This window comes from Haemorhous mexicanus, chromosome 6 (assembly GCF_027477595.1).
Source record: "Haemorhous mexicanus isolate bHaeMex1 chromosome 6, bHaeMex1.pri, whole genome shotgun sequence".
Classification (NCBI taxonomy): Eukaryota; Metazoa; Chordata; class Aves; order Passeriformes; family Fringillidae; genus Haemorhous; species Haemorhous mexicanus.
This window is the reverse complement of record NC_082346.1, coordinates 42,494,919-42,522,898: the sequence shown is the minus strand read 5'-3', so window position 1 is coordinate 42,522,898 and position 27,980 is coordinate 42,494,919. Positions and strand designations below refer to the sequence as shown.

The following is a 27,980-nucleotide window of genomic DNA, read 5'->3' as shown; positions in this document are numbered from 1 at the left end:
TTGTTCCTCTCCTCTCTTCCAGGCTGCTATGGGAAAAAAGAAATTCAATCACTGTAAGGGAGGGGAAAGGGGTGGACTGTAGAAACCTTTGACTGAAAATAACCTTCATCCTAATCTGAGTCCTGACAGCAGTTCTTGAACAGGAGCCAGGTTAAACGTGTGCCTGGGCATTCCTGAGGGGCCAAGGTGCCTGGGCTAGGCTCCGAGAGCCTGCTCCTTTTCTCCTAAGGCTGCACTGCATCCCCAGAGCCATCTGTTTCATCCCCACTCACCTCCCTCACACCTCCATCTATTCATTGCCATCCCCTCCCTTGCCGCTTCATCCCCCCCGTCCTCTGCTGGCCACAAAGGCGCATTGGGGCAGGTCCCTGTAAATCTTAGGGCCACCCCCCCCATGCTAGTCATACGTGATGGCCAGAATTAATGCCTACTTCTGACAGAGCACTAGAATGGTGGGCCAGGGAAGGTTTTTCTCATGCAGGAGGGGAATATTGCATCCCATCCTACCCACCTTGCCGGGTGGCTGTCAGAGCTGTCCCTCTGGCAGGTTGGGCTGGGCTCTCTGCCTCCTCCCAAGCAGAGAGCCCAGCTGGGCTGGGAGCATTCAATGAGGCCATGGTGGAGCAGCTGGGGGTGGTTTGGCATGAAGCATTGCAGCCCATCTCCTCTCGCTGAGACCTCCCACCACCTACCGTAGCAGAGCTCAGCTGCCTCCCTGTCTCCAAAGAGGGGTTTTTTCCTGCCTTCCTTTCCTTCAGGCCCTATACAGGTAGTTTTTTTAAGGTAGAATTTGCACGATTCCTTAATGTCATTGACCAAATTCCCTTCTCTTCCTAAGGGGCACAAGAGAAGAGTAGAAAAAGGCTCTCCCTGCAAGTAGGGTTGTTCTCAGCCAGGGACACCTAAGGAATCAACAGCAGAGATGACAGGGTTAGTAGATCTCCTCTTGGCTCTTCAAAGTGCAACACCACTAACAATCTCTGGAGCTGGTACGTTTGGTGGACAGGCTGGACACCAGTGTGGAGACAGGTGCTACTTCCTATCAGGTGCACTCATCCCAGACCACACACCTGTTTTGTGTCAAAGCCACCCTGAGCTTGGTGGGAACGTACAAGGGCCCCGTCCCCATGGGGAACGCAGACCTTTGGGCCTACAGCCTCTCCACAAAGTCAGGCCAAGCAGCCTCACTGTTCCACAAGTCTCTTCTTTCCTATGCACCTCAGCATTCTTCCTGTCCCCGGAGGACATCAGGTGTTTGCGCCAGACCATTCCCAGATTCTCTCAGGAGGGCAGGCGGCTCCTTACCTGCGGTCCTGCTCTAACAGAGTCTGTGCTTCCGTTGGGGAGGAGCCCACCGGCCGCAGGGGCGGGTCCCTGGGGGACGGGCAGAGCCAATCAGCTGGCTGGTTTGAAGAGCCAATCAGCTGGCTAGTTGTGAAGATTGACACCCAGTTAAACCACTCAAGAAGAGTCGCACACGCCTCTGTGCCAAAGCGGCTTTAAAAACGAACAGGCGGAGGCGGGAAGAAGCTTTTTTGGCTTTCGGCTTTTGAGTTGGTGGCCGGCCGGGCCGCGCCGCGCCGCGCCGCGCTGCGCTCTGCTGTGGCGCTGGCCCCTTCCTGGGAAGCACGCCGGGCCCGGTGCCGGTGAGGCAGCTGGGGCCCCTTCCCGGCAGAGCCTGCTGGTCCTTTTTTGCCAGCGCCTTCACCAGGCCATGCCGCTGGGGGCCCTCCCGAGGCTGGGTGCAACCATGAGACCGGCACCAGCGCTGGGAGTGGCCCCATAGTCGACACTGGGTGCAGCCTCAGGGCCAGGAGTGGCCACTGTCATTCCAGACCGGGAGCGGCCACATGGCCGGGACTGCGCGGCCAAAATCGGCACGGCCGGGACAGCAGTGCATGGCTGTGGCTCCTCAGCATGACTCACAATGAACTTTGTTTGTTTAACTGCTTTTAGCCAGCTGTGCTGTGAACAGAAGGACAAAAATGGCAGCAGCAGCTTTTCCTATTTTCAGTGCTCCACGTGAAGAAAAGCACTGAGTAGAGCCAGTGGCCGGCACGGCTCGCACTGTGAGTGGTCTCTCTGATGCAGAGCCTGGATGGGATCAACCCTTCAGCGCTGCAGAGCTCTATAAAAACTGTTCCGATTGATTAAGCTTGAGAACCAACAAGCCTACAAATACCAGTTCTCTCCCGAATCAGGAAAAGGAAAGGGTGAAGACACGTAAACAAAATGGGCCACTGAGGTCAGTGAACCAGGAGTCAAATTCTAGATGTGAGGGGATTGAGGAGACACCTTAGTTTTGGGCTGAATTTCTTTTGTACGGCTATGGTGAAGATACATTTGATATATCAGACTTTGTTTTTTCCCTGTAAGTTGTGGAATGCTTTGGGGGGGAATGTAGCCATCTAACCACAGCTGTGAGCAGAAGCATCCGTGTTGAAACAAGCAGACGTTGCAGCTGCTGTGATCCAAAGAGAAGCTTGAACAGAGAGAGAGGAGAAACCTTGCCCAGGAACAGAAAGAAGAAAACTTCCATTCCCAGAGATGGATGAAAAGAACTTTTGCTTTTATACTAGAACAGTTCATCCTTAAAATAGTACCCTATAAGTTGACATGGCCCATGAACACAGCTGTGGGAAGGCTGCAAGAGATGGGAGGGACTTCACGATGGCAAATTTCCAGACGGCTGCTATAGGTGGAAATTAAAAACCATGAGAGAACTGTTTCTTGAGGAGAAGTCTCCGTGGCATGGCAAGACAGACTCCTCTCCCTAAGAGAACTGAAGAAAGACTGTTTTAGAGGTGACAAACTGACTGAAAGTCCCATGTTTTGTCTCTTTACGTTTTCAGTGGGAAAGAAAAGAGGGTGTGGGGGGGAGAAGTGTTCTGATGGTTTATTCTGATTTTTTTTTTATATTTTTCTTTTAATTCTGTTAATTAAGTTTCCTTTATACCCTTTAAACTTTTGAGCCTGTTTTGCCCTCCTTCTAATCCATCTCACAGCAGGAAATGAGTAAATAATTCTAGTGGATGTATTGGTGTTTGGCCAGCACTAAACCCACTACTCCTGGTTACCCAGAACAGGCTTCCATTGCCCTGAGTATCCCCAGCAGTCATCTCTAGCACAGAGCAATCTATACATTGCTCTCAAATTGGAGCTCACCTAGCTGGAAATCCCGTGGTGCCCTTCCCTCTCAACCAGCTCCCCTGCACTTGTATCTGGCTGCTGCCTCAGGTCCTCAGGCCGGTGGGGCCCTGCAGCCTGTTCCTGGCAGAGGCTGAGCCTGCCTGGAGGTCTGTCTGTCTCTCGTAACGCCAGGGCACACGTGATATGGGATGACCCAAAGCACCAGGGCTGCTCTGGACACTGAAGTGACTTGTTCTTTTACCAGTTGTATGCTGTGACTTCTGCTCCAAGTACAAGCACACCCCTTTCAGTTTTATATTTCACTGCAGAGATAGACCCAAGCCCCATCTCTTCCATGCCTCAGTGAGGAGGAAAGTACAGACCTCTGGGCTGCTTTGGATCTCTTACCTCTCTCTGGCTATAGCATGGCATCCAGCTCCCTCTAAGCTTTGTCTGAACTCGCCCTCCTTGAACATTGGTGACTGGACTCATACACAGTATTCCTGTTTCGTTTTATTCTTCTTCGTATCTTTACAGAAAATGGCACATAAATCACAGATGCTGGATGACTAGAAGTTGTTACAGCTCCATATCTCAAACACCTCAATACTGAATTATTTTCTCACTGTATATACATTATTTACACTCCATGGGCTATTATCTAACACATCAAACGATCGGGGGACAAAGACAAACAGGCTGGATGACTGGGCTTAACCTTTGATGGAAGAAAAAACAGTAGCTCTGGGGAAAGGGTGCTCACAGCTGAAAGCAGGACAGAAAGGGTCACCTGGAAGTCACTGTCCTACGGCTTTCGGAGGGGGAGTAGTGCTTTGCTGGGATGGGAAGGTGATGTTATCATGGAGTGAGTTTGGCTGTGTGGGTCTGCATGTGCTCCTATGGGATGTATGTACACGCTACAGGGTGTATCAGGGTGGATGTGCATGGCTGTCATTCCCTTTAACACTCAGAGGGTGCGCTGGACAAATTTAATTCAATGAATACATTAGGTGGATGTTGTTGTCTCATGTGGAATAATGTATTCAATAAATAAATTCACCATTCATCCCCTCTGCAGGGGTGTAGGGTTTTGGTGTTTAGGGCAGAGTGAGACGCAGCCCTGCAGGAGCCAGTGAAATGGGCTGGGATCAGCTCAGGGTGCCAGGCGGGACCAGGGTGTCGTGCTAGTGGGCTAAACCTGCATCTCCTGCCAAAGAGAGGCAAAACATAGCTGCTCTTAAGTTGCAGTCCCTTCCCCGCAGACCTTAGTGCTGAGCAGGGAGAGATGGGTGGAAGATGCAAGCTGCCCTAGATGGATGGTCATTGTTTCCTGCAAGCACTGCCACGGGCTTGTCCTGCTGCCACAGGCAGAGGTGATGGCCAGCAGAAGGTGGCATGTCTGCCTGGGCACAGTGGGACAGGGCACAAGGGGAAGGGGCCTGGGCAGCACTGGGCAGAGATGTGCACCAAGGACAGGCATGGCAGCAGGGAATAGGTTTGCTTCAGGAGGGCAAATGGGGTTTGGGGCTGCAGCAGAAGAAGAAAGCCCCAGAGCCAGTCATGAGGCTGAAGGGAGCAGAGCCTTAGTGTCATTGGTGGCAGCGATGATGTGACACTTCCCAGTTCCCCAAAAGGAAGGGGGGGGGTGGTGAGGAAGGCCTGGTGGGGTGGAGGAGCGAGGGGCAGGGGTATGCTCAAGGGGAGCAGGCAGTGGGCACCCCTGCCAGGCAGCCCCAAACACAAAGACCAGGGCCCCCCCCTCCCTGGCAGGAGTGGCCAGGGACACCTGGCAGTCCAAGGGGGAACATGGTCCCCAGAGGACACAGTGTCTGTCGGGGCTGGCTTCTGCCACCTCTGTTCCCCCTAGATCAACTTCTCCTCCTTCTGCGATGAGTTCAACTTCTCCGTCTGTCTCTCATCCTCCGCCACTGCCGCCTCTTCCCCTGTCTCCGGCTTCCTGCCTGGGGCTGGGGTGTCCCCGGCAATGGTCCCCAGGACTTTGGTGCTGTGCTCCTGAGCTTTGGCCCTGAGGGCAGCAATGCTGTTTTCTCTCAGTTCCTCCTGGGAAATGGTGGTTTTGGGATCAGGACCCCTTTCTTCCTTGTCACCTTTGTCAAGCTTGGGCAGGGCCTGGCGCTCCACCTCTGTCTTCCTCCCCGCCTCAGCCGCTGCCTCCAGAGACTTTTTGTGCATCCCTAAAAAGAATTGTTGGTATTCGGGTTTAGAAAAGCGCCTGGGCATGGGAAAGCCATCTTGAACTGAAAACAGCAAAGATAAAGAGAGGCCAGAATTAAGGAAAAGCAGAAACCCTTGCTTCACACAGCAGTCATGGCGAGCCACTCGCTCTTGGCCCCCGCACAAGGGCAGCCCAGCATCTGTGGACTGTGGCTGGTCCCAAAGGTCTACAATTACTCTCCCCTTCATTTCTCTCTGTAAACCTGAAGCTAACTTGTTCCTGCATGGAGATGAGGGTCTTAGTGGCATAGTTGCCTGAGCTTCACTGAGGCTGGGGAGGGAGGTCCCTCATTAGGAGGGATATTTTTATTTCTGTATCAAACGACAAACACCCTTCTGCCTCTCTCTGTTTCACACAGACAGGACAGGACAGCCCATTGTCAAGATGCCAGATATTAGTTTTGGGGCAGAACCAGCCTTGGAAGGTCAGAAAGAGGGAAGCAAAGAGCAGGAGTGTGACAGGGTAGCTGCTACCTCCATGTCTGCACAGAAAACCAAGTGAAACTTGGGCAAAGACAGAGCATTTGGGAGTCCTAGCACCCATCCAGCATCACAGGGCTGGAGGAGTGAGACTGGGATGACCTCCTGCCTTGGGCAAGGATTGGAGCCCCTGCTCCAGAGCTGGGCAAGAAATATGCTTGAGCCACGGGAAGGGAAGGTTAGCACCAGCATGGGGGCAAATTTGTGTCCTAGACAGATTCTGCAGGTCGTGATCCAAGGTCCAGCAGGAATTTGGTGGAACCCTATTGACAAGGGTCATTGGCAGACGGAGGCATTGAGGGTGGCAGGATGGGGGGACCTTTTCCTGCTGCCCCTCACCTATTTTCAACATGACTCTGATTTCTTCCCTGCATCCCCCTGTCTCTACCCATTTGCCATCCCCCACGAAATTGGCTGCTCTCTTACCCAGGAGCCAAGGGGCACAGGACTCCATGATGCCATCCTTGGCAGACTTGAGGATGGACTCGGGCAGCGGGATGGAGTGACGCACCATGGCACCGTAGAGCCCGTACTCAGCCATCACACTGCTCCTGCCCCAGCACTTCTCCCTCTTCCGCCACTTGGCCCGGCGGTTCTGGAACCAAACCTGGAGCGAGCAACAAGGAGGGACACGGTTTTTGTGCATGGAGAAGGCATGCCAGGCCCCTTCCCACGTGGGAACATGCATGTGCTTCTGCAGCAGGATGAAAGCAGATGGGTGGATGTTTATCCCAAAGGTAATACAACCTCTTCCTCCATGCAACAGACATTGGGTATCTCTCCCTCCTCCCTTGAAGGAGGGCCAAGTGTGAAAGCAGGTCCCATCCCGCTCCACAGGATGTAATTAATTTACCATTGCAACCTCTTTTTTCTAGTGGCTTTTGGCTCTCGTGCCTGGGATTTTCTTTTATTATTTGCTGTGTGTCTGAGCAGCGGTGCAGGGCTGCAGGCAGCGGTGCCTGCAGGGAGGGCTGGGATGGGGGCAGATGCTCGAAAGAAGGGGGAAGCTGCTCTGTGCGCTTTGCCCTGAATTCCCACTTTGAAAAACCCCTCATCTTCTCAGAAAATTGGCAGAATAATCTCTGAGCTGTGACCTGGGGGGCAGTGAGCAGAGAGGCAGGCAGCGATGGCAGGGAGGGGGTGATACTCGCAGAAATCTATTAGTGCTCTCTCTCCGATTTCCATTCCTCTTGTCTCCCTCACCCTCCTCCCTCCCCGGCTCCCCTCCCTTCTCCCCCCGAGCAGAGGCATCAGCTTTAGATGAAAAATTGCTTGAGGTCTATTCAGAAGGAGGCAAAGGAAGAGTCAGCCCCAGGGGCAGCCCAGGCCTGATTGAAAAATAAGTTAATTTCAGTTTGAATCGATGGGCCTCAGGCACTGAAATATCACGGGAAATTAAAGCAGCTGGTCCCCAGGGAACCACGCCATTGACCTGCGCTAATTAATGCCGTGGAGTTACCAGGCCCCTCTCCGAGAGGCAGTCCCTCCCTCCCGGTGGACACCCCAAACACCTCCTCATTTAACTAATTAGACTCACAGAAAATTGGGTGTTAATTTGTTTAGGATTTTTTTTTCTTTTCTATTTTTTTCCCTCCCTTTCCCGGAAAGTACACGGCAGAATGGAAATGAATGTCGGGGTCTCGCTGGCAGATGGATGCTCGGGGTCACTCCGCAATCTTCTCCGACTTGATTGCTTGATTAGGTCGTTAGCACATTAAAAAAAAAAATTGCTTGCCGTCTGGCGCTGGCCTGATGAGTGGGATGAGGCGGGAATCGCCTGGGTAATTTATCTTTTTATACTGCAAAGAATTTGATTTCAATCTGCAGATATATGGAGGTGCCTTTGACACCTGTTTAACATTACAGAGCTGACAGCTTAACCCTCTCTTGTCCCACTACTCGTAGCTGTGGGGGAGCTCAAGCTGCAGTGGGGGGCACTGGGGGTCTGTGCCAGTCCCCCAGCTCTGCCATGGGGACCATAAGACTGATGCCACTGAGTGATGTCCTGATGTCAGGTGGCAAGGCAATATCATCTCTTCTACCTGTGCAGAGAACTGCCCAGCACTGAAACCTTATGGTAGGGACAGAGCTGCAGGGTAGGCAGGTGGGTGACTTGCTAGCACTGATGACAGCCACTGCTGGCCATTCCCAGGAGCCCAGCCAGCCTGCTCCCCCAGACAGCTTTGTGGAATGGGTGGGGTGGTGGTCCCACTGGCTGTGATCCCAGCTTCTCCCAGCAGAAGACACTCTGTGCATGTCAGAGAGGATTTTACCAGGCAAAGGAAGGAGGCTGCTTCACCACGTCACCTCCTCTGCATGATAAACGGTGTGATTTACACTTTCATACTGCCAGTCTGTAACCCCTGGACTGGGGAGGGTTGCAAATCTTCCAGGGCCTAAGCAAAGACCTTCAGGAATGCAGAGCTTCCTCTCTTCTCCCTCTCCTCCATGCCTGTGTGAAGCATGGGTTTGCTTGTCTGTGCAGTCAGCAGGATGCTGGTAGAGGGCTTCACTCCAGGTCATGCAATCCTCCCATTCCCAGAGCACAGGGTGCAGAGCTGCAGGGGCCTCTTTATGCTTCTCCTCTTGCCCTTTCTCTTCCCTCCTACCCTGATGCCCCTATCATATTCCTGCCTCCCTCATGCTCCTGTTCCTTTTCCCTGGCTGGGTCTCAGCCTGGCCCAGCACTGCCCACTGCCACAAAACCTGCTACCCTGGAGCATCCCCTTTTCCATGGTGGTGTTACACAAACACTGGAGGCAGCAGAAGCTTTGCCAGCTGGCAGCCCAGTTTTGACTAGAGCTGGTAGAAAATCTTCAATCAAAAAATGCTGATTCAATCACACAGGAAAAACTGTGTCCAGCCAGTGGAAGTGTAATCAAAATTATCTATAGCTTTCTTCTGAATGCCGTATTTTAATCTCAGCTGCCTAAGACATGCAAAATCTATGCTTTAAAGCCAAATGAAAAAATCAAAATTGCATCAACATCTCAGTAAAATCATTCTGAGATTTCCAAACCCAATTTTTGTCATTTAATGGGAATTTCCTCTTGGTTTTGATTAGGAAAAATGTAAGTTTGAAATCCCAGAATGTTTAGCAGAACAAAATCAGGAAGACTGACCATCTAGCTTTAATACTAGGAACCATATCTTCATCTGAAGCATGAAATGAAGTGAAACCAATGGTGCTCAATACTGTGTATTGCTGGGATCAGATCCCAGTCAAGCATCTCTGCCACAAGCTCCTTCTGAGGAACACTGAATGATGAGCTGCAGCATGGCACTGGCAGCCCTCATGCCATTTCAAATCAGCAGGATTGTCCCCTGTGTCCTGTTTCATGATTTTGTCCTCATTCAGATGGCTCCATCAGTGGGGCTTTCATTTACGAGAAGATCTCAGTGATTTCTTTCAAATTTATCAACATGTTACCAAAATTTTCACATGCCTTGATTCTGAGCTGAATTACACAGTGATTTTAGTAACTCTGAGCTATTTTCAGCTGTGTTAGTGCATCAGTCACAACATCCAAATATTCAGGTATTTAGTATTGGCACCTCACCTATCCAGGAGAGGGTTTCCCCTTTACACATCTCTTGTGGTTTTGGTATTCTTTGGCTGCTTATTGTCCTTGCTTGGAGATAACTACTCTACAGCTTCCTCTGACTCTGTAAGATTTGGTCTGCTTCAAACAATGTCTAGGTTTGTCCACATTTCCTCTTCCCCTTCCCACCCTGTGGATTGGCTCAGCTTTGTGAAATGCTTTACTGACATTGCTCTGTATCCTGCACCTTCCTTCTCTCGTTTTCATCTTGGGTTTCTGTTGCATAGCCCAGGGGATGGTGAAAATACTGTGTTTCTGCTTCCACATCTCATGGGCAGTGGTGAAACCTTCTGATTAATTTTAGATTGAAGCATGTCACATGTTTGTGCAAAGCTGTCACCATGTGATATGCAGAGGTGTCTTTTGGACCAATGCATTACACCCAAAAAGTTTCACACCTCTATTTTCACACAAACACTCTTTGTGAAATCTGGTTCTCCAAAAATGGACAACAGAGAAAGGTGGATAGGTTTGTCTTGCAGTATTGCAAAAAGTGGGAATGTTTCTAACTTTAATCATCACCTAACACTCACCTCCAGTGCCCAGTGCCCAAAGCAAAAGAAGTTCAAGCACTGTGTACTTGACTATAGGGTTGCAAGGGTTTTGGAGTGGCAATTTTGGAGTCGAGACTGGCAAGGATAATCTCAACAATTTTCTCCTCTGAATCACAAATGACAACTGATACTTCTTCAGATTATTGATGATGCAGAACAGCAAATTGTAGGAGGAGAAATCTTTCATTTTGCAAGGGGACATAAGACTTGACACATCCTTGTTATCCACATTCATCATATTAGTTTGTTTACCAAATCAGTGCCTGAAACATTGTCTGCTGAAGAGAGAAATCTCCCTGAGGTTAGCCATAATTCAGAAATCTGAATTAGTGAAGGGATATTTTAAAACATCTGTGGTATTCCTGTGTATTGTTTCTGTTTTTACAACCAAAAATTTTCCACTGGTAACACTCATTTTCTTGGCAGCTACTTTCCAAGCTAGAGTAAAAAGACAGGAGAATTTATATTGGATTTTTTTTTCTTATTAATATAAAAAATTATATATTTTTCCTGCCCAAACATTCCTCATCTATTAAAGGAAAATTCCTGGCTTGATAATTGTGAAATTTTGCTTCAACCAATCTCCATCCTGCCTTTGATGAAGCATTCCCACAGGGGCATTTCAAGGAGCAAGGTTTGCGGAGCACAAGCCGGTGCCACTCAGAGCAGCACGAGCTGAGTGTCCGCTAGATGGCCACAGGCGATGCCGTCCGCACCTGCGGACACACCGACACGGACACACGGACACGGACACACCGACACGGACACGCGGACACCGCAGCGCGTGCGTCTGCCGGGCTGCAGGGAGCAGCTGCACACAGCTGTTGGCAAAACAGCCCCTAAAGGAAGGGGCAGAATCCCGAGACCCCCGGAGTGACGCTGAGCCCGGCTCCCCAGCACACGGACAGGCAGGTGTGTGCTCTTTGTCACTTCCCCGCTTGAAGCACTTTAGGGGGGTCGAGCCAACACCTCCGGCCGGGGCCCCGTTGCTATCTCAGTACCCAGTTTCTCCTGACAAATACACCTCTCCCTTACTACCTCCCCCCTCTCCAACCCAAGACTCAACAGTGATAGTGCTCAAAATTAAAATCTCCTCTGATAAAGCAGTGGCGTCCTCATTCTCATATCAGACAGGACCTGTAGCCCTGGCTGGGTTCAATCTGAAGATGTGAACACTGCAAAGAATGACCTCATATCTTGCTTGGAGCATGTCCCCACCCCTACCCACGAGTACTGGGGCTGTATAATCGACTGCCATGAGAGCGCGAGGTCTGACCGTGCCCTGGGGCTTCCTCAAATCCCTCCATTTTAGCAATCACTACAGAAAAGCTTCCTGACTGCTGGGGGAGACTGCACCACCACCACCTGTGTAAGCCTGGAAACAGTTTATTGCTGTCTTTTCAAATGTAACGTCAAAGTTATTGGTACTGTTTATGGTGACATCACTTTCTATGGCAGGTGTAAAGTGGTTATGAAGTTAAATGAGAGCAGTAAAGGTTGCACATGGGCTGCATGGCTGATCAAAGGACTCATCATCCCTCTTCTTGCTAACACTGGGAAAGAGCTTGCTGAACTCCCTTTAGAAAGGGCTATTCCTGTACACAACATAGCAAGAGCCCTTCTGATAAAAGCTGGAGTTGTGTCCGACCTCCTTGGCTAACAGGTCCAACCAGAGACACAAGATGAGCTGTGAGACAGCGCTCATCCCTCTTGGGTGAAGACATGATGGTGTATCCAAGCTTGGGTCTCCTCTAAACTGAAGGAGTAACAGGGCACTCAGTGAATACGGGCTTAATGGGCACCCAGCAAAAATGTACATGATGTTACCATGCCACCAGTCCTGCAGGCATGTCCCGTCTCTGAATCCTGCTCTTAGAAGCACTGCCTGGGCCAAGAATAACTGTTTGTTGCGATTTATCTGACTTATGTGACCAAAGCTATAAAATCCTTCTTCACCAAGAAACATGTCTTAATCTGAGGGTTTCACCTGGCCTCATGGGCAACATTTTTTTACTTCCTGTAATCTTTCAAAAGCAAAAAGCTTCATTTGCTGCAGGGATCCCATCTTCCCCAAAGAAAAACAAGTGTGCACACGACGTGCAGGGTCAGTACAGTGAGATCAGTGGTTCAGCACACACTCAGTCTGCGTGTGCATCACATCTGCACAGCAAATGCATCTCTGAGACACTGCCCTCATCACGGCCACACTGTGATTCCAACTGAGCAGTAGCTTAGCTGGCACTACAGAATAGGCCCCCATATGCTGGGACCTGGCAGATCAACACCCAAATTCCTTTTTTCCTAACATGCTGAGTGAAAAACAAGAAAAACATGAGGGTCATAGAAGCATGATAGTCACAGGAAAGCTGACAAGAGTGCAGCCATCATCCTAATCCACAGAAACCCAGGGAGACATCTGTCTTTGTCACAAACAGTGATAGTGCACATCCATCCTTTAGGTGATCACAGTACCTGACTCCATTAACCAAGCTGCTATCGTGCCTGAATTATTTCATTTCGCCTTCTTTTCCCCCACTAACACTGCTCTGCAGGTCCTCTAGCACAGAGGAAACCTTAGCATAGATCTTCATAAACACCCATAAGTAATGCACTCTGTATAATCGTGCAGGGACACCCATATTATCACTTTCATGCTAGAGAAGGTGAGTCAGGACAGTCAGAGGAGAAATGTCACATCTCCTTCACATGCCTTTCAATGGGCCCTGAAATCAGACCGTGGGATGCCAGCATTCCCCTGAGGCTGTGGAGCACTGCCTGTGCTCTGGGACTGCCCCCTATGTGCCAGCCTCAGCTCCCTGGTGCCCTGCCCTTCTTCAGCAGACACTGAGCAAAGGGCAAAGGTGCTCTCTGACCTTCTCCAGAAAAACACATAGGCACCAGAGGCTGTGCGCCAGCAAGAGATGGTGTCTGCAGTACTGCTGGTGCCCACTGCTCCCTGAGATAAGGCTCAAGCCTTACATGCATGGGGGCAGTCTGCAAAGTCCCCAAGGGGTACAGCACATGCTTCACCCTTGAAGCACTGAAGCATTAGCTGGAAGATATCTATATAAACATGACATTTTATAAAATGCTGTAAGATGTAATCAGTTTCCATGCACCAGCTTGAGTGGGCCTTCAGCACTCTACTCCTACTCCTGTGTCTGCTCCTGGCTTTATTGTTCCTCAGCTCTGTGTATCCTTAACCTTGCTTGGGTAATTCACAGCTCCAGGGGCTTTCACATGACATCTTCCAGCTGCAGAAAACTGATTCTCCAGGCACTGGCTGCTGCTGTGCCACTCACACCTGCAGCCAACACCACCAGCTTGGGCACAGCAGAGCTGATGGTGTGACCTGCAGAGCTGGTGACACACAGGCTGGCCGGGAACGCTGCTCGCACCAAGACAGCACATGTGAGCTCACCAGCACGGTCCCAGGTGTCTCCCTTAGCTGGGACTTAGACACTGAGCCTTGATCTCAGTCATGGTCATCATATCAGCTGAAGAGGCTGATCCAGTGAAATAACAAATGGCAGTTGTTATAGTGACAGGGATGGGGCACTCTGAGTTGGAAGGCTGGGAGTGAAGGGACCCAGAGATATCAGGAAGTGTGATGGACATAAAGCAAGTTGGCTTGGAATGGACATCACTGGCACATCTGGCTATGAGCAGCGTCTGGCACAGGTATTCATCATGCATGATCACATGGATGGGATGGCTAGATCCTTCCAAGAATTTTTTTCTCAACGACACTCACAGTTCAGCCCTCCCTCTGGAGGAGCCAAGCAGTGCCTTTAGAAAGGAAAGGGTAGCACAGTGAGAAAGTATTTTGGCAGGTGGATCCCAAAGCTGCAGGTTGAACCAGAGGCACGGGTGGGCAGCCTGTCTGTGCTGGCCTGCCTGAGCAGCACAGGTACGAGCTAACCTGGCCTGGCAAGGTGCTGCTGCTTATCCACATTGCAGCAGGTCAGCTACAACAGCCAGGCACGAGTCAGTCACCAGGTTACTTCTAGACCAGGGAAGGAACATAACCCCCATGTTTAGGAGTGTGCAACATTCATGGCGTGAGCATTTATACAACTCACAGAAAGGCAACCAGCTACAATCAATGCTTGGCTTGCATTTCCCTGCTACAATTTCAAAGAGAAAGCTGCAGCTGAAAGCTCTAATAACTGAGCAGCAGCCATAGTTTCAGCTCTGCCTTTGCCTAGATATTTGGGAGCCTACCAGATACCTGCTGAGAGAGAAAGTAGGGAGCAAATGTGATTCTCACACTGGGCAGGTCCTAAACTGAACACCTCTCACTGCTGGTCCCAGGACAGTAATGCTCAGGGTAGACAGAAGAGCACTTAATGTTTTTTCACAGCCTCTGATAAAGTACCCTCTGGAAGGCATCTTTGCTGTAAGACACTGTAGAAACAGTTTGTTTCAGAGCTCAGTTCCTCTTTTCCGCTCCACAGAAGGACCTGCCAGCCTCATGCACGTGAGGTTCTTGGTATGTCTGCTGTGGACTGGACTGCTCCACAGTGCCCGGGCAAAACCTGGCTCACAGAACACCCACAGGGAAGGGCAATGAGAAGGAGAGCAGGTTTGTGCTTCCAGAGAAGAATCAGAAGAACTTGTTGAGATCTATCAGGGTAAAAGAAAAACACTAGCGAGAGAAATAGATCCATTAAGAAATAAAGGGGAAGAGTAAATTAACTGAGTGTCTAAAGTGCTTGTGTTATTGAACTGTTAGAAAAATCTCTATTCAAAGCCAGGAAAGGAGGAAAACTTTGTAATAAAGGGTCATTAAAGGAAAACATGAACACAACCATCAGCTGTTCCCTCTGCCAGGTGTCATAAGGCTGGAGAGGAATTAACTACTGAAATTGCTGGGATGACTAATTATTTTTAAAAATCAGATGTGAAAAAACTGCAGTGGTATCAGAAGAGAGAAATGAAAGTTCATTGTTAAGTGAAGAAGTAAATACAAGTGTTCCCAGCACAGGGATTTGGGATGGTATTTCCAGAAGAGCTGAAGTGCTCAAGGAACTGCAAGCTAACTCGGAGAAGTGTTAGCCTTAAACTACTGTTGTTTAGAAAATGGGGGGGTGAATGCAGGGAAGAGTTGTCCCAGCCTGGCATCTTGCCTGCAGAGCCATTCCTGATTCTCTTGGACATGATGGGGAAAGCCTTCACCAAGGCACTCCAGAGAAATGGGCTTTGGGATGTTTTGTTGCCCGCCTGTCTTTCCTCTCACAGGGAGCTCATGTGACCCAATGCTTGAAGGTGTCAGATCCTTGCTGATAGTGTCTCCAAACCATGGAGAGAACAAGCAGAGTCGCTGTAAAGGGCCCTGTTTTCCTCCCAGTTCTGAGCAAAAGCACATCAAATTCCCAGTCCCTTATCCTGGCACAGCCATAAACATCCTGCAAGAACAGAGCAGAAGGCAAGAAGAGGCAAGTTTGGTTTTATTTGGTTGTTTGTTTCATTTAGAAAATTGATCAGTGGCTAAAGCAACTCAGGGACTGAACACAGAGGGATAAAGCAGTACCTGGGTAAAGAAAATATTCATAACTCCATACCTTTACCTCTCTACCAAAAAGACATTTTAAAACTGCACCTAACAGCCCCAGCTGTAGCAGGGTAAAATCCCACAAGCTAAGCAGGCAATCTGCACTGTCTAGCAACAAGGAGGAGAGGCCCCACTTCATTAAGCTGAAGTGTCATTCCCAGCCCTCCATTTTTCCTTCTTTTCTCCTACCACATTTTCTTTCTCTATCCAAAAGCATGTGGTGTAAGACTTTTCAGACAAGAATCCCTTTGGAAAAGCTTGCCTGGGCTCCTGCTCTTGCCCATCACCCTGCCTCTCTGTTTGCAGCTCTGGTAATTAACTTGTAAACGAAGTTCTAGCACATGGGCTGAAAACAGGCCATAGATAAAGGGTAATGAAAACAATCCATTAGAGAAAGGGCCAAATTAAACAACTCTTAATTGAAAAATGGAAATGAATATGAATTTAGATCAACTAAACAAGCATGTTATTGAAGAGGCAGAAAAGTGGATGAACTCCTAACATACCAATTAAAGACATGGAGGCAGAGATGCACCATATGCCATGAGAAAAACTCATAATAATATTCTCAGTAAGCCACTAAGTTTGATTAGTTTTATTACTCTCACTTGTATACTTCCTACATTTCTAGAAGCATAGGGGAAGTTTATGACACTTATCTGGTATCACAGAGCCATGGCTTGCCCCAGTGCTCACAAATTATTGGCAAAGGTAGCCAGCACTAGCTGCTCAACTCTATTTCATGATTAACTGCTTGCAGGGCTCTTCAAATGTATATATTTTGAAACAGTTGGCTCACACAACAGCAACACTTTTGGCTTGTCCTTCACCTTGGTAACCTACCTGTAGCAACCCTACCCACTGTGGCAATTTCCTTCCAGCTACGTGGTCCCCATGAATGTGCTGTACAGAGGTACCAGTTGGAGCCCACTGGCAGTGTGCCTCATGCTGGCCTTGCTCTGTTCTATGTGTCAGAGCCACCCAAAATTTTAACAAAAGTAGACAGGTCCTCACTTCTTAGAGCAATAGTGATAAGCTTAGAAAACCCACAATCACCACTTTCTGCAGCACTAAGTAATGCTCTGGCAGCCATTCCAGGCACACATTCAGGAAAGGTCACCAACTGCATGGAACAATCACAGCATTCCATACTTTCACCATGGGATTCAGACTACACCTCAGCACTCTGCAACAAGCAGGAAAATCTGGCAGGAGAGGGAGAAGCCAGGGCTGCTAAAGCTGAATAAAACTAATTTTTCCTTCATGCTTTCTGTCATGTTTCTTGAGGGGGCTCCGTGGGCTCACTCCTGAGCTCACACTCAGTGCAGTACAGGGTACAGGCTCCTTGTCAAATTATCTTCATCTCTAAACAGAGAACCTTTTTGCAAAACCGAAGGAAGGTAAGCCTCTGTCCTTGCAAAATACTCTTTGTACTTGCTTCCCTCTAAATGATTACTCCTCCTGATTCCTCCATCCCCATTCAGCTCCTAAAGGGCTTCACAGTGATACTGAAATGTGTTCATCTGATAGCTAAACCAATACTTTTTCAATTAGAGATTTAATTGACCTTGTTTTGTTTTTAGCCAAAATTGGCCTCTAAGCTGCCTGACAGAGCTTGCTGGATGCACAGACAATCCCCCCTCCTCACACAGCACCAGCCTCTTCTTGGGACTCCTTTTGCTTATGTGAGCAATTTTATTTGTCCCAAAAATTGTCATCCAATAATTACCATGCACCTTTTAACAGGAAGAACTGACAATTTTTAGCAGTTTTGTTAGCTTTTTTAATTGATTACTTCCCTTAAAAGGTGACTCTAATGTCCCTACAATAGCAGTCAGGATCTTATTTTTCTGAAATACTGATTAATCAATTTGTTTGATCAGTAGGAGACATACTATAAGGACAAATATACACAATCATTTCAATCACTCCCAAATCAAACTGTTACTGAACTTTCATATTGTAACTACTCAGTTAAAGTTTGGAACTGTTATGTATTAATAAATTTAATAGAGATAACTTATCTAAAATCTACAAGTTACACTTAAGAGATTTGTTATGAGAAACAGCAATTTAAGTCAGATGTCACAGTATTTGTCAGTCTCAGGACATTTTTAATACTTCATAGTGTTTATTAAGGATATACGTCCCCATAGGAATCTACTTACCTCTCTTGGATTTTACAGAACAGTCTGGGTTTATTTCAATACTGGCACTTTAACTCCTATGAATATGCTTTCAAATACATTGATTAATGTGGTCTTTTTCAAGTACATTGCAAAATGGCCACAGTGACATCTGATGTGATTTGTGCACAGTACCTCACTATTGTAAAAAATTATTTTCCCATGCTGCCCAATGGGAGGATGCTCATTTTCCTTCCAGGAGCAGCCAGCTCAGTGTGTGAGTAAGACACACACAGTGTGTCTCTGCCTTGGAAAAAAATACACTTTCATATCCTCTTTAAATGGAGGGTTTGAATATTTTTTTTCTGTATTCAATGTTCTCTTAAACCAGTAACTTTCTTGGCCTCTGATGGCTATTTGTAGTGTTCTGCTGAAGGCTTTATCTGCAAACAGTTCCTATATATCATTCTTTCAATTGCCCTCTTTGAATTTCACTTTCACATCAAATTTCATAGGTGATTTACTTTCTCTTTGACTAATACCTCCTGAGAAATAATTCCATGAATGAAAATAAGGGGTAGATATCAGTCTTAGGTGAAGATCCAGTGGGAAACCACACGAAATGCTGTATAAGTCCACAACGTATGATGCTCACAACAATATTAGAAAACACTTTCATTAATGACCTACAGGAGGGAGAGAGCATTGCTGAAAGATGAGAGGAATCACAAGCTACAATGAAAATGCAAAACTATAGAGCTCCCTCAGGCAGCTGGAAACTCATGCAAGGAAAAAAATGTGATGATGTGAAATTATAAATATTATGAAGATGGGAGTAAAGATTCATTGTAAGCTGTCTCTTCCAAGGAGCATTAAATGATGCTAAGAGATTCAAAGCAAGATCTACTGCACTCAGGCAGTTCTGCTGCAGAACTTCTTGCCATGGGATATTAAGATATTTACATGCATTCAAAATCTCAGGAGACTGATCAAGTGCTCAGTATCACTAGACAGATGCCCTGTGTAGCACCCAGCTCTTGCCACTGTCAGAGCTGGTAGGGCTGTTTTTATGCCTGTCAGCCGAAGTTAATGAAATTCCACATGAAACCCAGAACACTGAAGGAAAAATCCTGAGCATAAAATAAAATCTGTCTAAAAGAAGTCTGAAGCAACTGAATTAGACAAATAGAAATAAATAAGGAAGCAAGCAGGTCAGTGCTAATCCAAGACTATTTGTGCAAAGGACCACAAGTCCAGCTGAACTGGGGTGAACACACCCAGCATGCAGCTGTAGGCATGGGGTCCCTTATCTCCAGGAAGGCTGACAGACAGGATGGGCTTCATGTAAGAACAACCACATGATTAAGAGATGAGCATGTGATTTATGAAGGATGATTTAAGGAAAGATCTTTGCAACTTACTTAAGCAATGATGAAAACCAAAATTGACCAGGAGAAGAAATATCTTACATTTATTTAAAGAGCATGGTACTTTATATCCAAGGGGAAATAATTAGGCTTGTAACAAAAAGGCCCAAAGCTGAAAAGGAATATGAGGTAAAATATCAAGAAGTATGATCAAAGCTGGGAATCACCTTGCCATGGCTTGTCACACACAAAAAATATGGACAAGGAGAATTCATAGAATGTGTGGTAAGGGACAATGGATTGCTGACCTATTGGAAAGAACAGCGGTGCTCAGGACTCCTATGTGAGCCTGATGCTCAACAGATGTTACAGAAGTTCTGTTGTTTCTCATTATTTCCTCTTTCATGATCAGCAAAACTGTTATTCACAATCACTTTTTTCTGGAATACACATGCCATCAGTTACACCTGATGTTCAGAACAGCCATACATTGGGGTGCTTCTGCTGCCCAAGTCCAACCTGATCTCAAGAGCAGAGGGGTCACAGCAAGGAGCCCTCCTAGGTTTAAAAGCTGCAATACAGGAAGAGTAAGCAGTTGCTCATTAGCCAGCTGCAGAATGCCAGGGCAGACCAGTCAGTGACAGCTAAGATACTTCTCCTGCTATTTAATTTCCAAATCAGTTAAAATATTCACAGTGTTTCAGGTGTGCTGAAGCTGTACAAGCTGTGTCAGCTCTACGCTGTCTGCCACAACATTTCACTCCACCTCACACAGCATGGATGCTCTCGGCTCTGGCCAGAGAAATGGGGCCTCTGGAATTCAACATACACTGTGCCACCAGATGAACCTCTTCCTTGGGAAGATCTTTTATGGGAAATCAAGGGACCTTCTTTCCAGCCCAGCACCAAATTGTGGCTGTGGGCAACAATAAACTCCCAACAGTCTCTCCTCTCTTGACCTGATGTCCTACAGGATCACAAGTGGAGAAGTGACCATCCATCCATTTCACTCCTTCTAAAGGCAAAGCATCAGGGCTTGTTTCTCAGAGCAAAATCCTAATGCACCAGGTAGGAGTTGAGATGGTGGGCCATTATTTCTGAAGACTGGTGGAAATCCTGTCAGCACACAGGTTATCTACAAGCTCTTAGATCAGCAGGAGTCCTGCCAGGTCAATGGGATAAGAAACATGAGCTGCTCTTATAAAAATGTCATTTTTGATTGAGCACAAGAATAAGGGTGGTGAGGGGGGCTCAGAACAGAGGGGAAGAAGGCTACACTTTTGTTTTGGAGGATCTCCCTGTCCCTGCATGGGGTCATACCTCAGCAGCTTCCAGCGTCAGTGTCATCCTGCTGAGTGCCCTCTGAGCTACATTCCAAACCCACAAGGGAGCAGCCTCCTGGGCCATCTCTTCAGCAAAGAAAGAGCAGAAGCTCAAGACACAGCTTGGTGGGTGCTGGGCATGCATGAGGGATGAACAGAAGGAGGAACCAGGGAAGCCTGGACCCTCCCAATACCACGTAACACATAGGACAATGTCTCTTGTAGAAACTACTGTGCACCAGTCACAGAGGCCAGCCACTGCCACTGTGTGGAGAACCAGGGCAGGTTAACTTCCAGCCAGACCAGAACTCCACCTGCTCAAGGCTTGGCCATTACAATCCTGTGCCTTGTGAACAAACCTGATGGGAGCAAGCCATGGGGTACATACAGCAAGGCAAAAGAAGCTGCTGGAGCCCACTCTCGTGAGCCTCTGTTAACTCTGGCCAGTGTGCCTCCCACACTGGAAAAAGCAGCTGTTAAGTCTTCTCCAGCTTTCTGGCTGTAATGCATGCCAAAGGCTGGTCCTGGCCCAACCCTGCAGCTCAGGCTGCTCCTTCCTGCTGGAGGATTCACCACACAGCAGTTGTATTTCACACCCTCTTGTTCCACCTCCTCACAGTAGCACGACAGGACTGACATGCAGCTAAAACCTTAATGTTAAAAGCCGTTAACTTAAAGAATTTAACAAATTAACAAAAAACCCAAAAAAATTATCCCCAGAAACTTTCAGGGAAACGTCACTTGAGGAGGCAAATCCAGTCAAAGTGCAGACGTGGTGCAAACATCTCACTGGGACTCACCCATCATTCCCACACTGAATCCTACCCACAGCTGTACCAGCTGCCCACGCCATCCCTGTGCATCCTTCTGTGGCCAGAGGAGCAGAGATGAGCTCTTTCCCTTCAGCAATGCCTACCCAGACATGGTCTCTGGGAGGCTCTCTCCTTGCTTTTACCAAGACCTTGAAACGCTGTCATCTCTTTCTGCATGCCGGTTCTCCTTCTCTGATTTAAGATCCCCTCTGTTGCACCCCCCCCAAATGGCTGGTACCACACACCAGGCACAGCACATGTCGACATACAAACACCAAATACAGATCTGCCAAGAATATCTGATCTGCCTGCCCAGCCATCAAAAGCAGGAGAGTGGACAGCCTGGGGAAGTTTATTCAGAAAAATGTCAGCCTGCCCATGCTGCTACCTCTTCTTCATGGAGGGATGGACATGGCTGAGAGCAGCACAATAAGGGGGTCCAAGAGATATGATTACCTGTATCCTGTCTTCTGGCAACTCTGTTTTCATGGCCAGCATCTCTCTAGCATATACGTCAGGATAGTGGGCCTCATTGAAGGCCTTTTCCAGCTCCTCCAGTTGATAGGATGTGAAGATTGTCCTGAGGGGAGTAAAACTCTTTGATCAAAACACAAGAAGCAGCAAAGATGATGAAGAGTCAGAGAAATGGACACTGAAAACAGTGAAACCTGGGTGACCGGCTAATACATAGCTTTTCCCCACCTTCTGTGTTCCTGTGCACAAAAGGTCAAGTGCCAGGGTGAAAGGAGAACCAGAAAATGCCAGAAGACAGCATTTTTAACAGTTACAAATCACCTTCCCTTTCAGGGACTTGCCTCTGGAGATAGTGCCCCCCCAGCAGCAAGCACCCGCAGCGATGGCAGCTGATCGTAGACTCTGCTGCCTCTTGGGAGAATCATCACACTGAGATGAAGCAGCATCTCCTCAGCACCCCATCTGGAGAGGTGCTGAGCCCTTTCCCAGCTGCTGGTCCTTAGCCTCTTCAATCTCCAAGAGCAAATAATCCTTCACCTTGAGTCTCAGTCTTTGGACAAATTCTCCAAATGTTTCCTCCACCCCAGCCCACCACTTTTCACCAGTTCTTCCCCATGAGAGCCAGGACCAGCTCCCCTCCTCTGCCTTTCCCCTGGCTGCTTCCACTCCAGTATCTCCTTAGGTGCTCCCTGCCAGTTTGCATCACTCCATTATCCTTTAGAAATCCTCCTGGACTGCCCTGAGCAGGCAGGAGCCCAACCTGCCCCAACGAAGCCGGTTCTCAGTTTGGGACAACCAAATTGAAAATCAGCAGCTGGAAAGCCGAGACAGATGAAAGCCTTTCCCTGGCAGATGGATGAGAAGTCTCGGACCACTTGCACTCCTTGAGGGTTAAAACTCCCACCTTTCAACTCCTCCAGTAGAGAAAGCACAATTTTAGATAAAAGCTAAAAATACTGCAATGGCAAAAAAAAAAAAAAAAACCCAAACAACTAACAAGCAAAAAAACCCAACAAACCAAAAAACAAAACAAAACCAAAACAAAAAACTCAAACAAAAAACCAAATCAAACAAAAAACCTCATCCAAAAACCCAAACCAAAATAAAACAATCCTAAACCCAACAACGAATCGCAGCCCCTGTGCAAAGTAAATGTGTAAATTTACCATCAATCTAAAAAACATGTATCTCCCAGAAGGAAAGAGGAAATAGAGTATTTTTCTAAAATACATCCAAATTTCAGAAAAGCCCTTCAGTTCCAGAGAGCATAAACAGAAAATATCAGAAATATCCTCTGCTATACAAAATGAAAAGGATTCCACCAGATCGATAATAATACTAACAAAAGCAGGATGCAAATGCAAGGGACCTGCCTGCAATCAGACCCTTCTTTAAATTCACTTTTACATCCATTCTCTTTTCAAACAGTTTTTCTTCAACTCTGACAAATCTGCGCACTCTAGGGACAGCAGAGGCACACTGAATCATGTATTTTCTCTCTCTAGGACCACAGAAAAAATTATTCCAATTTTGATCCAGTTTAGATTTCTAGCATTCCCCTCCATCTTTCTGCCACGAGAGCGCGGAAGGCTGTCCAGCCTCACCGGCGGAAGGGTTCTGCTGACATTCAGCTGAAGTTTTTTTCCCTTTTTAGCTCATGCCCGGGTAGTCCCCGTCCCTTTTGCAATTCGTAGCCCACTGTCCCTTTTGGTGTTTCTATCCTGTAGCTATTTGCAGGCTATTGGCCAGTCATCTTCCAGCCCTTCCTCGGGACAATTAGAGGTCTTAACTGTTTACAACGGAATATTCAACTACAGACAAATGTTGCAGGTCTGTTTCTGTCTAGAACTGAAAACAAAACAAATCTGAATTTCGTTTTCTATCTCTCATCCAGATCGGGACCAGTATACCACTCCCAGCCGTGTTATCGCCCAGCTCCGTCTGAGGTGCAAAGAAAGTAACTCGTACTTACTCCAGAGCACCCAAACTGGGAACATTTGCCTGGGGAGGGGTCCGGCTCTGCAAAGCAGCCCTCCAGACCGAGCCTCCTGTTGCACACATAGCAGGATGTCTCCCGGGATATTCGGTCTCCTTCCACCCCGCATCCTGCTAAGCTTTCACTGGAGCGTCTTTTAATCCACCTTTCCTGCATCGTGGCAGGATTGATTTAATTATTCCTAAATCACCCTCAGTGGATGGTGTTTGGCCTTCCTTTGTCCCGGCGCTCTGGCCACAGCAATGCCAGAACCCAGCACGGGATTTTTCGTTTCTGTTTATTAAGCGCAAACAAACCAACTCCATTTTAACTGTGGGAGAAGTCAGGCAAAGTCTATTCCCCTGACCGCGCTTATAAGAAACCAAATCCCGAAGTGGATCTTCGTTTCCTTAAACAGTTCCCCAGCCTTCTTCAGCTTCTTTGCAGGCTGTCTCTGATTCCCAACTATTTAATCTATTGGCAAAATATTTATTTTTATATAATAAAATATTTAAATTATTTCTAGGAATTCTGTCTTGCTGACAGCCAGTATTAAAATTGCTGTATGTGGAGCTGAAAACGGCTTTTATTATTTCTGACAGGTTGATGATTTTCCCTTCCAAACACTGATGATCCGCATTCCACCGCAGCTCATGGGCTACATAGGATTGTGACCCGGGATATCAGGATCCGCAGCCAGAAAAAATTAAATAAAATTACACCTGTGGTCGAATCCCCCACTCCCTAAAGGCACGTCCCCATATCCGATTTATTTTGGAAGGGGAGAAAGAATAAAGGGAAGGACCCACTCGAGAAGCCGCAGGGGCGCCGGGGCGCTCCAGCGGCCGGTGCCGGGAAGAATATTTTGCTCCAGGCCGGAGCGGGCCGTCCCCGCCGGGGCGGCAGGGCTAGCCGGTGGCCGGTTCCCTGGGGACTGAGGCGGGAGCGGGCGGGGTGGCCGCCGCTGTCTTACCTGTGCCGCCTCTTCTTTCGTTTCTTGCTCTGATTTAGGGAGGATTTGGACATTTTTCGGTCGCTGGAGGAGACATCCTCGGAATCTGCGGAAAGACAGGCAGCGGCTGTGAGCTGGGGTTCGCTCCCCGCCAGAGTCCTCCGGGCAGGGCCAGGCCCGCCGGCTCCGCTCCCTCCGTCGGCTCTGGCCGAAGATTTCGATGCGATCGCGCCGCGGACGGGGCCCGACGCCGGCTGCTCCCTCCAGCGCGGCACCGGCGCCGCTCCCGATCCGGTGCGGGCAGCTCGGGGCGATACGCCCCAGCCAGGGAAGGCTCCGGGCCGGGACCGGGCTCTAGCTCTCGTCTCTCTCCACCAGAGTCGTTTGCTGAGGCTGCTGTTGCCTCGCTGCTAACACTCAGAGCCCAGCAAGCTCAACAAAACCGTAGAAAAATGGGAAAGCTGCAGCCCCCGCTCCGCGGCCGGGCAACCGCGACCGCCTGCCCCAGCCTGAGGAACCCGGACCGCGCCCCAGAAACATCGGAGCGGGGAGGGAGAAACTGAGGTTTATGGAGCTCCCAGCAAAAACAAGCCCCGGGAGGAGCTGCTGCCTATCCGCCGCCCCTGGCTCCCCAGGGATGCCACGGCCTGGGGGTGTTGAGGGCAGGACGCCGCCGCCTTTGCCCCGAAGGAGCAACCGGGGGACGGATCGCGGACCGGTATTTCGATGCGCGCTCCGGTCCCACTCCTGCCCGCGGCGCCGCGCCACCTGCCCGGGCCCGGCCCCGTGCTGCTCGGCGGGCCGTGCTGCGGGCGGGGGCGACGGGCACGGCCCGGGACGGGCGCCGCTGCGGGAAGGAGGCCGGGAATTGCCCCCGGAGCCAGGGTCCGGCGCTGCTGCCTGCCGCTCCGGGAAGCGGCCGCGGAACGGGGCCTGTAGGCAGAGCTGTGGGAGGCTGCTGCCGTCTAGGAAAAGGATGCCGAAAGACCCCTAATTATCCGGCAACACGGGGTCGCGGGGCCCGCTCCGACGGGGCTCTGCGCACCCCTAGGCCGGGCGGCCGGTGCCGCGCCATCAGACCGCGGCCGCAGCCTCGGACGGGGAAAATATGGTCCCGCCCGCCCTTCTCCTCTTTCTCGGGATCGAAACGAAATCTCCCTTCCACCGCCGAGCAAGTGGCCTCCCGCCCGGACACGCGGTGCGGGCGGCGACTGCGTGCGGGCGGCGGTGCTGGTGGGGCGCAGCGGGTCCCCGGGGGCCGGGGACGTGCCTACCTGAGCTGGCCGTCTGGCTGCTGTCCAGCTGCCCGGGGGCCCGGGCCAGGGGCTGCAGGTGGACGCTCTGGGGGTCGGAGAGCACCTCTAGGAAGGTGGGCTGGGTGTAAAAGCCGGGGATGCCGCTGGCCCCCAGCAGCCCCATGCCCACGCCGCCCACCCCGGCGGGACTGAGTACGGAGCGGGCCGCCAGCAGGTGCCCGGCGGGCAGAGAGTCCAGGGCGGCCCGAGGGTGCGACGGCGGCTCCTTGTTCAAGCCCAGGATCTCCTGGATGCCGAAGCCGGTGCAGCGGGGAGGGGTGGGCCCAGAGTTGGACTTGACCCCAGCCGCGGGGGGCGGCGGGGGCAGTGGCGGGGCGGCGGGGGCGGCGGCCGCGCCGTCGGGCTTGGGCTTGCCGGGCAAGCTGGGGGCCAGCGCCGCGCCCGCTTTGCCCGTCATGCTGCGGCCAGCGGTCCCTGGTGCCCGCTCCGGGAATGCCTGGGAGCCCCCGGCTCAGGCCCCTTTTATCCGCCCAGCCGGGAGCCCGAGCGGGGTCAGAGCCGCGCAGCCAATCACAGGGGCCAGCCGCGATTAGGGATGCCAAAAAGCCGGCACCGGCGGCGGCGGGGCCGCTACTCGGCGGGCTGGGGCCGGTGCCCGGCAGCGGACTGGGGCTGCCGCCCGCCCCTGCGCAAAGAAGGGCCGGCGCGACCCCGTAGGCCACGGCCCCACTTCGCCTCCAGCCGTGCTGGGGAGGTGGGGTTAGGAAGGGAGGGAGGGAGGGATGGAGGCATCCCTGCTTTCATAAACGCGCACGGCGTGGGGCACCGGCCCTGGAGGAGAGATGCGCAAGGCTTACGTGTAGGGAAACCACGGGCTCTCTGGCTTTCCTGCTCATCCCATATTCTGAGATAAATAAGAGGTCAGAAGAGAAATTAGGTCCCAAGCAGGTAAGCTAAGAATTAAAACTGAGCAATGTTCCTTAAAAATACTGAGCTGGAAGCTTTGCACGTTGGAGAAGCGTTCGGCTTCATGTCATCAGAGGAAGTGAAACAGTTGCTTGGACTCTCTAGACACCCGTGCCCATGAGCAGGGTTTCTGAACCACACAGTTTCTTGTTAACTTGCCTTTTATCATCTGTGGGCAAGACACCACACACCTCATCCCTGCCAGCACGACCCCAACCAAAGACACTAAACTAAGAGAAGCCATAAGACCTCCCCTGTTCTGCTCAACCCAAGGCAAGAGCTCCCCCAAGGCATGTCCTGCGATAGCGGTCAGCACCCCACAGGGCTCCTGCAGCCTGCTCTTGGGGCCAGGTAATCAGCAGGATACCAAACTGGGGCTGGGATTGTAGCTCCAGATCAGCATGAAAAATCCATCTTCTGCCTCAGCCTCGAGAAATAGGAGAAGCAGCTCCTATTGCTCCTCTTCTCCGTTTTGCAGGCCTCTGGGGCGGTTCATCAGGATAAATGGCTCCAACCTTCCCATGAAGGGGAACCTGTCCCCAGGGGAAACCTGTTCTCCTGGTCTCTGGAGAAGGCTGTCCAGTGCCAGGTGCATGTGAAACAAGGGCAGGGACTGTCTCTGAAATTTGTGTTATCTGTCACGGATGGCCACAAATGTTTTGGACTGCCCAAAGGCCATGCCCTGCATCCTTTGGAAATCCTGGCTTAGAGTCCTGGCCAGCCAGAATTGAGGCTGCTGTAGATGCTGAAAATCATGCCTTCCCTGAGCAAACCAAGGGCACCGCCACTGTGATGGCAGAATTGCTGAGACTGTCTCATGTTAGAGCAGCAAGGTAGTCATATTCCCAGCCATTATTTTAAAGAAACTCACATCTCCACAAAGATGGAAATGGTTCAGAAGTGAATGAAGACTGCCAGAGCACTGGGGTGACCAGCTGCTTTCTAAAGGACAGGAAGCTGGGAGCCAAATGTGTTGAGAGTCATCGGAGCAGGTTTCCCCTGGCCCTGGCCCCATCTCACTGTACCTGAGCGAGGCAAGCAGAGCAGCTGTGGGCTGTAGCCAGACTCAGCCTTCAGTCCAGATCACCAGACAAGTTGATGGGGATGAGGCAGCTCCAAGTTCTGGCCAGGAAGTCAAGTCCCTGAATGGGGGGTCCAGATCAGTAGGTGCATGGC

General features: G+C 49.9%; 1 protein-coding gene across 1 annotated transcript; it reads right to left on the bottom strand.

Moving 5' to 3' along the window:
- Window positions 1-3,638: 3,638 nt before the first annotated feature.
- VSX2 (visual system homeobox 2) lies at window positions 3,639-26,295 on the bottom strand. The gene is made up of 5 exons (XM_059849971.1): window positions 25,857-26,295; window positions 24,604-24,688; window positions 21,638-21,761; window positions 6,271-6,451; window positions 3,639-5,324 (listed from the first exon to the last, which is right to left on the bottom strand). The coding sequence occupies exons 1-5, from the start codon at window positions 26,293-26,295 to the stop codon at window positions 4,993-4,995; spliced, it is 1,161 nt and encodes a 386-aa protein (XP_059705954.1). The 3' UTR covers window positions 3,639-4,992.
- Between the last annotated feature and the right edge of the window lie 1,685 nt (window positions 26,296-27,980).